Source organism: Gymnoscopelus braueri, assembly GCF_963280865.1.
Source record: "Gymnoscopelus braueri genome assembly, chromosome: 23".
Taxonomy (NCBI): Eukaryota; Metazoa; Chordata; class Actinopteri; order Myctophiformes; family Myctophidae; genus Gymnoscopelus; species Gymnoscopelus braueri.
In genome coordinates, this window is record NC_137625.1 from 41,179,051 (window position 1) to 41,187,616 (window position 8,566).

Sequence of the window (8,566 nt, forward strand, 5' to 3'; positions counted from 1 at the left end):
AATGATTGTGAAGATTATGAGTTTATGTGAAATACCGCTGCGTCGGACTTAAAAAATAAACTGTTGTAACTCCAAAGGTTTGATTAAAGTCCCGGAATGAAGAAATCTATAGGCCAATGTTCAATCATAGACTTAACATCACCTACTGGCAACTGCAAGTTATTGTCTCGATACTTTTACAAACTACTCCTATGTTTGGAATCGTTTTGCTCCACCGGTAACAGCACGGTACCTGCCATTCGTCCCGATGTGTACAAAGGTGCGGGAGCCCGATCATGGCTGCTTGCAGCTATATTAATTTCTTTTTTAGTGGGCTGTTCCTTTTTCTGTTGCTGTTGGTAGTCATGGCTGCCAGTTCCCATCTGATGTTATGAGGGAGTTCCGACTGCTCCAGACGGTACTGAATAACCGCTAGCTTGCACAGTGTCTTCAGGCAGGGACTTAAATCCAAGATGAACAGGTCATCGGGTGTGCTGTATCCTCCAAATAGGATAATTCGGTCTCCCACCATGCAGCAGCACATAAAAGACATCCTGGTACAAGGGCCGTTCCCCTTGAGATGAACCTTCGCCCAAGAGAATGTCTTTGGATTGAATTTCCAAAAATCATTGAAGCTCCGGGTGGCGCCACCAAATATGTACAGCTCTCCATTGTAGGCAAAGGCTGAATGACTCCAGCGTGCTTCGGGAAGAAGCGGTGCTGAAGGCATGCTCAGCCAGCTGTTGGTCTCTGTGTCAAACACTCTGATATTATGGTAGGGGTCCACGTCATGGTGCCTTATGCCCCCAAATAGAAACATCTTTGTCCCAATGATGGTGGCGGAATGCCAAAATGAAGCAGGTGCCTGCCAGCTTCCAGTGTTTATCAACGACCAGACCATTGTGGTGGTGTCCAACTTGTAGATGTCAGTGCATCGGGTGCATCCTCCGTAGATATACATGACCTTCCCCAAGATACAGGCTGAGTGGAAGTACCTCGCCTCCGGAACAGTCCCGGAAACATCGGGCTTGAACCATCTGTGGGTGTCGACGTCAAAGGCATAAAGCACGTTGCTGTCCTCCCTCGTGTCCTTGCTGCTCCCTCCCCAGATGTAGATGGTGTCCTCTATCAGCACGGCGGTGTGGTCATAGCGCATGGAGGGAACCTCGAGGGGACGTTCTCCACTTTCGGCTGTCACCGGGGGCAACTTCCTCCAGCGCAAAGACACGGTGTGGAAGATGTGCACGTCAATCTGACCCATGTTGTACTGGTAGGTCTCGTCATAACAGTACCCTCCGAATGAGTACACCCTGTGCCCCACTGCTACAGCAGCCTTATGGTATCTCTTTGGCTCTCCTTTGAGATACACCGTCCACTGCAACATCTCACACAACAGCACTCAACCTCGTACGTACATGTATTCCTTGGGTCTGGTTATGTGAACGCATGCACGCACTGCCATTATATGGGTACGCTGGCACGATGTCACATGAATCTCGGCCAATCCGTGAAGCCGATGGGTTGGGTTGGCCAATCAGGGAAGCTGATGCCTGTTGTCTCCTCAATCCCACTACAAGCTGTTGCATACAATTTCATGCTGTGTTTGTGTGTTTGTGAGTGTGCAGCTGTGTGTGCCACGCAGGCCCTGGGGGCCCCCAAATAATTGGCAAAACACAAGATTTTAATGACAATATAATATTTTAAAAATTCATGGTATTCTTTCTTTAAAACCTTAACAAATGAGGTTTCATTGTGACTATTGGAACTTAAAGTATATACTACGTTGGTTCCACTGATTCAAGCCGGAACGCAATCGATTGATTGATGATTAAAATGAACAATCTGACCACATAACACGGCAGCTGAATGGCTTTGATTGATTGATTGATTGATTGATTGATTGAATACTTTACATGTTTGTTAACTGTAGGGCAGTACCGTCAATAAAGCTCTGCTAAAATGAGAACACAAAAAGCCCTGGGAGCTTGTTTCCAGTCTCTTTTACTCAATTCATCAACAAAACATATAATACATTACATATCGGTAATAACAGCAATAGTATCAATATATATATTTACAGAAAAAAGAGCAGTGGGGGCAGGGGGCACAGGATGCCACTCCCATGTGGCTTCTTCCGTGGAGCTGGCTGAGGGAGTATGTGGGCCGTGAACGCTTTAGAGATTTTCAAGAGGGCCCTAATTCAGAAAAGTTTGGGAACCACTGATGCACCATTAATGTCACATGCTAGGTCCCATTGACCCCTTCCTACCTGAAAGCCCCCCCCCTCACACACACACACCATTATACAAAATGCCTCTGGTGATAAACCCGCCCCATATTTGCATACAGGGCCCTGATTGGTGCCCCACAATTTCGAGGGCAGCTAAATCCAATCACAACCGAGCGGGGCCAGATTAATCTGCCGAGGGCTTTTTTTGTTTGTTGCACTGGCAGATTCGTCTGGTTTTCAGGCTAACACCCTGCACCCTAGTATTGACAGTCATTGATTGGGCGAGCCAGATGTCTGTCAGGTTGTGCTTGGCATGAGTGCCCCCCCCAGTCAACACCCCCTACCACCCCAGGCCAGCAGACAAACAGTACTCATCCAGCAGAGTGTTTCCCCTGATTTATACTTGGGTTGCGCGTAGTGTCGTTGACATGGTCGGCATGCCTTTCTTTTTTTCTCTTCTACTGCCTTGCTGACTTAGCCTCGTGCCTGTTTTTCTTTCTTTCTTTCTTTCTCTCTTTGCCTCGGGGCGCTGCCGGACCCCTCGAGTTTTACAACGTGGCGATAAAAGACATTGATCCACGCTGCAGTTACACAAGCTACTGTAGGCCACGGGTAGCTCATTATTATAGGTCCTTTTCCTGGTGGTATAGGACGCATGCAGCCCTGCAGGCTCTGATCCAGATAATACTGGTCCGTTGTGGGTTCAAGTGGAAGTGTTGGCACTATTGAGTAATGTCACACGTTTCTTCAACGTGCAATTGAAGGCTTGCACGTGCACACGTGCACACAGCCACACACACACACACACACTCACAGGCACAGGCACAGGCACACGCACACGGCACACGCACGCACGCACGCACGCACGCACGCACGCACGCACGCACGCACGCACGCACGCACGCACGCACGCACGCACGCACACACACGCACGCACACACACACACACACACACACACACACACACACACACACACACACACAGTGGCGCTGTTCAGTGGCTCTTGGTAAACCATAGCCATCTATCATGTCATCAGTTCCTGTCTCCATTCCCACACTCTACTTACTGTTTCATCCCTCCATCATTTCAAGGACCCCCAAATTAGCCTGTAGTTGGCCACGGACCCCATCTAAAAATATTTTGTGCCAGGGACCCCCGTACAAGATTTATATTAAATTATATGTTATATTATATGTTTCAAATATATATACATATAGATATATTGCTTTCGGAGGAGCTGAGAGTTTTGTTTGATTGATTGATTGAATACTTTTTCAATCAGTTTGTTAACAGCACAGGTAGTACAGTCAAAGGTTATGCTAAAAGGGTAACACAAAAAGCCCCAGGGGCTTGTTTACATTGTGGTCCATTGTACTCAATTCATCAGTAATAGGCCTACATAATACATACGATACAATACCCTATTTTGGGCATTATAATACTGTAGGGGATTTAAAAATATTTATTATTCAAGTTTGTTAATTCTTCTAGAATAGCAGATCTGGAAACATGTTGAATCTCTTTTCAAATGTTTTGAAATTAATTTTGAAACTGTTGAAAATAGGGCTTTAACTCACTTAACAGTGTGATCCTGCAGGCTTACATAATACGTAGAATCAGGGGCTTGGTCTCACTGTGGCCAAATCAGGGGACAGCTTTGGCCCAGATGCAGTTAGTGGGCGGCTGGGCGCTTGGACACATTGCACCCATTTCCACTGAGGAGGAACGCGCCGGAGCCACCCACTCACCAGCCTGCTACTATCAAACCTGCTGCCGAGCCAATCAAACGAAGCTATGGGGAAATGACCTGGAACAGGAAACCGCTATGCCACCTTCTGGAGACCCCGGACTACAGTTATGCACAGAGCCTCAGTTTTGAACCTTTAAACAATCCTCACAATGTCTACAGTATTTCTCAAATTCTATTATACTTGTGGGCACATTTGGCCCTCACAATGATAGTAATACAAGCACACATCCACACGACACACACACACATGCACACGCACACACGCGCACGCACAAACACGCGCGCACGCACAAACACGCACGCACGCACGCACACACACACACACACACACACACACACACACACACACACACACACACACACACACACACACACACACACACACACACACACACACACACACACACACACACACTGGAGCTCATTCAGGAAGTGGGATTTGTTGACAACGTTTAAGTTAATAATTTCCATGAATGAGGCCATCAGAAAATAAATGCTTTGTGCTGTTTCAAGCGATTGTTTGGATTGGTAAACACACACACACACACACACACACACACACACACACACACACACACACACACACACACACACACACACACACACACACACACACACACACACACACACACTCACTCCCTCGCTCCTCTCTCTCCAATCCACATCTTGCTCTCACCCACATACGCGCTCTCACACCCGTCTGTTTGCACCAAGCTAGGAGGACTCCCAGATGGAGTATATAGTGGCAGAGTGGCCATTACGTAACAAAGGCCTGTTTCTAACTTCACCATCAAACTCACAGCAGAGCACGGAGGAGGATGTTGTTTTTTTCTTCTCGCAGCCGGCTAACAATTGAAACAGTGTGTTGGCCATTGATTGATAAAAGTCCCCGTGGACGATGCCGTTACACTTGTGGTTTACATTTATTGGCAGAATGCGGAGTGTTTGCACGTATGAGGAGGAGCCGGGACTCGGCAGCACTTCAACAAAAGACACACAAGCCTCAGTATGAATGAAGAAATTGAGCTAATTGAGCTAATTGACCCATTCAATCCGGGAACGCATCTGTGTCATTTTATATTTCAGCTATGACCATTATTTTATACTTTGGCTATTCAAAAATAGCAGATCTACAAGCTCATAGCGCTACGAGCTTGTAGATCAGCTATTTTTGAAAAATTGTAATTGTAATTCAACACTTTGCTTCTGGGGGTCCCTGGAAGAAAATATTTTGAGAATATATATCCTTTTGGGGGTCCTTGACATGAAAAAGTTTGAGAAGCACTGATTACAGCAACATAAGTAAAAGAAAGCTCGACACTTTCGCTGAAAATAGAGGATCTAAGCGACACGCTTGTAGCTTGTAGATCAGCTATTTTCACCCCCCAGAATAGGGATGGTAGGCCCAATATACATTGTCGTACAACTAATCTAAAAGCACACACCGCGTTGCTTTTTGACCATGGATCACCCAGGCCGGCTCTGAGTGTCGCTCTGAGTGTCTCTCTGCCTGTCTGTCTGTCTGTCTGTCTGTCTGTCTGTCTGTCTGTCTGTCTGTCTGTCTGTCTGTCTGTCTCTCTGTCCGTCTGTCTGTCTCTCTCTGTATGTCTGTCTCTCTCTGCCTCTAAGTTTCTCTATGTCTGTCTCTCTCCCCTAAATCACACACACACACACACACACACACACACACACACACACACACACACACACACACACACACACACACACACACACACACACACACACACACACACACACACACACACACACACACACACACACACACACACACACACACACCTGTTTGTGGTGCGAAAAGCAATTCAACCTCTTCCAAAACCACACATCATATGGGGGGTTTGTGGGTTGAACAACGTATGTCTTGTGAAGCCCCCGAAAACACTGTTGTGCTTTGTTTCATCACCCCCCCCCCCCCCCCCACACCCCCCGTTCCCCAGTGGTGGAAGAAGTACTCAGATGTTTCACTTAAGTAAAAGTAGCAAGACCACAGTAAACAAATACTCTGTTACAAGTAGTAAAAGGACTGTATTCAACATTTTACTTTAGTTAAAGTACAAAGTATTGGCCTAAAAATATACCAAATTTAAAACTAGCCGAACTACAGCTTGCATATCAGCTATTTTATATCGGCTTATTTATCTTATACAATAGGGCTAAGTAGTATAAAATAGAGCTTAACTGGTTCATATAATATAGGTTTTGTATTAGTAATCGTAATATGCAAAGTAGCTATTAAATAAAAATGTACTGTAGTGGAGTCAGTAAGTACAATATTTGCCTCTGAGATGTTGTGGAGTAGAAGTTTAACATATCAAACAAATTGAAATACTCAAGTAAATGTACCTCCAAATTGTACAGTAAATGTACTTATACTTACTCTTCTGTCCCCTTCCCCCACTCTCTCGCTCTCTCTCTCTCTCCCTCTCTCTCTCTCTCCCTTATATTCCACCTGGCTCTATCACATATGGTGCTAATATGACTTGTTATCATGAAGGCCCTAGCGCTGAGCGATAAGGTAAATACACAGGCTGCTGGAAATGATGCATAACCACGCACGCACCGCTGAAGATTATGACCAAATAAATGGGTGCATTTGTTTCCATTTTTATTCTCTTCAGGGTTGAGGTTTTGACTGTTCATGATTAAGGCGTTTTGAGGCGCTTTGGCCTCACAAACTGCATTTCCCTGAGGGTGGCAGGTAAACAGCGTCTCGTATCGCTTTACGCTGAAACAGAGGGATCTGTGTTTAAGAAACACAACATGGTGACATTGACAGATGAGCTCTCTCTTCCCTACCTTTTCCCCCCCATATTTTCCACCAAAGCAGAGGTTCCCATTCCGAACCTTTTCTGGATCAGGGCCCACTTGAATATCTCAAAGGTGTTGTTCCTATTGGTGTTGTTCCTATTTATCGGTTTATCGAAAACAAATTTTCAATGTTTTAATGTCATTTTTATTCTATTTTAGTTTTTCCCCCCATGTTATTATTATTTGGGGGCCCACTTGCAATACCCTCACGGTCCACCAGTCGGCCCCGGCCCACAGGTTGGGGGAATGGACCGCATCAGAGCATTATGTGAGATGACAATGCCAGGAATGCGCTCCTGTATCCCTCCGTTGAAAGAAGGTAGGATGTTGCTGATGCTCATAGGTTCTTTGAACCGAGCCAGGGCCTCGCCCCCCCCCCACGGGCAATAGCAATAACAAAGCCCCCCTCCCCAACCGCTCCAATTGATGGCGAGGCAGGGGGGGTCGAGTGCCACGAGGCTGCCAACACAATGCCTGTCTAGAAAAATGCACGAGGGCATTCCTAGCATGCCTGGATGTTTTGCATGGCAAGCGGGTTCGGACGGGTTCATGTGTGTGTGTGTGTGTGTGTGTGTGTGTGTGTGTGTGTGTGTGTGTGTGTGTGTGTGTGTGTGTGTGTGTGTGTGTGTGTGTGTGTGTGTGTGTGTGGTGGACGGACACGTGTGGTGTGCGTACAGTGACCAGCGGTGCCCTGGGTGAACTCTCTTCACCCTCTGTTCCAGGGGTTCCCAAAACATTTTCAGTTCAAAGCCCCCCAAAAAACAGAGACAGTTTGGTGACTGATACCCAGCACCTAAACGTTCAAGACCACTCTATGATTGAATCACTCAAAGCTGCACTCTGTACGTTTCATGTCGTGCCCAAGATTCAAACCCTAGTCCCCTGCACAAGTGCTGAAATGTTTTACCACTGAGTTAATAGAACAGAGCCTGCCTGCTCTATCAACATTTCTCAATAAAAGAGCAGGTATAGACTAAATACATAAACAACCACAGTTGTGTTAGTTTTATTGTACATAATACCACACAGATTGGGGGGGGTCAATAAAACAAAGGTACATACTGTTTAAGCCCTATTTCTAAAATAGTGACAAAAGTATGATTTACAAGCTACTGTAGTAGTAGTAGATTTGACTATAACGTTAATGTTGGGCAGAAACCTTGTATATATATTATTTTAATTGTCTGTTGCTTGGGCCCAAAAGTAAAGTTAAATTTGAGTAAAAGTGAAAAGTATGTTACAATGATGCTACTCTTACTATTTCTGCTGAACATTCGGCCCAGAGTAGTGTTGCTTGGGTTCATGTGGTTAAAGGGGAAATCCACCCATTTTCAATATTTAACTATGTCATTAATATAGCATAAAGGAGTTGTGTGGAAATAAGAAAAAATTAAAAAAAAAATTAACATTGCAAAAAAATTTAACATTGCAAAAAAATTAACATTGCAAATTACACCATGATGAGTCATCACAGTGTAATTTGCAATGTAAATTTTTTTGCAATGTTACATTTTTTTGCAATGTTAATTTTTTTTTTAATTTTTTCTTATTTCCACACAACTCCTTTATGCTATATTAATGACATAGTTAAATATTGAAAATGGGTGGATTTCCCCTTTAAAGGGGGTGTAAATTAAGTGTTAAATAGCTCTATATAGTGATAGTAATCATTGAGTGTTTGTTCAGTGACAGGGGTCCCTGTCTGGCAACACTGGTTTCAGCATCATGTGGTTAAGATACACTAATTCCGCCCATACCCTAGGTGGGGTTGGCGAAA

At 45.0% G+C, this 8,566-nt stretch overlaps 1 protein-coding gene across 1 annotated transcript; it reads right to left on the reverse strand.

Moving 5' to 3' along the window:
- Positions 1 to 289: 289 nt before the first annotated feature.
- LOC308079657 (kelch domain-containing protein 3-like) lies at positions 290 to 1,363 on the reverse strand (the record flags this gene model as incomplete). The annotated part of the gene is made up of 1 exon (XM_080421208.1): positions 290 to 1,363. One exon carries the CDS (start codon positions 1,361 to 1,363, stop codon positions 290 to 292), a length of 1,074 nt encoding a protein of 357 aa, XP_080277334.1.
- Between the last annotated feature and the right edge of the window lie 7,203 nt (positions 1,364 to 8,566).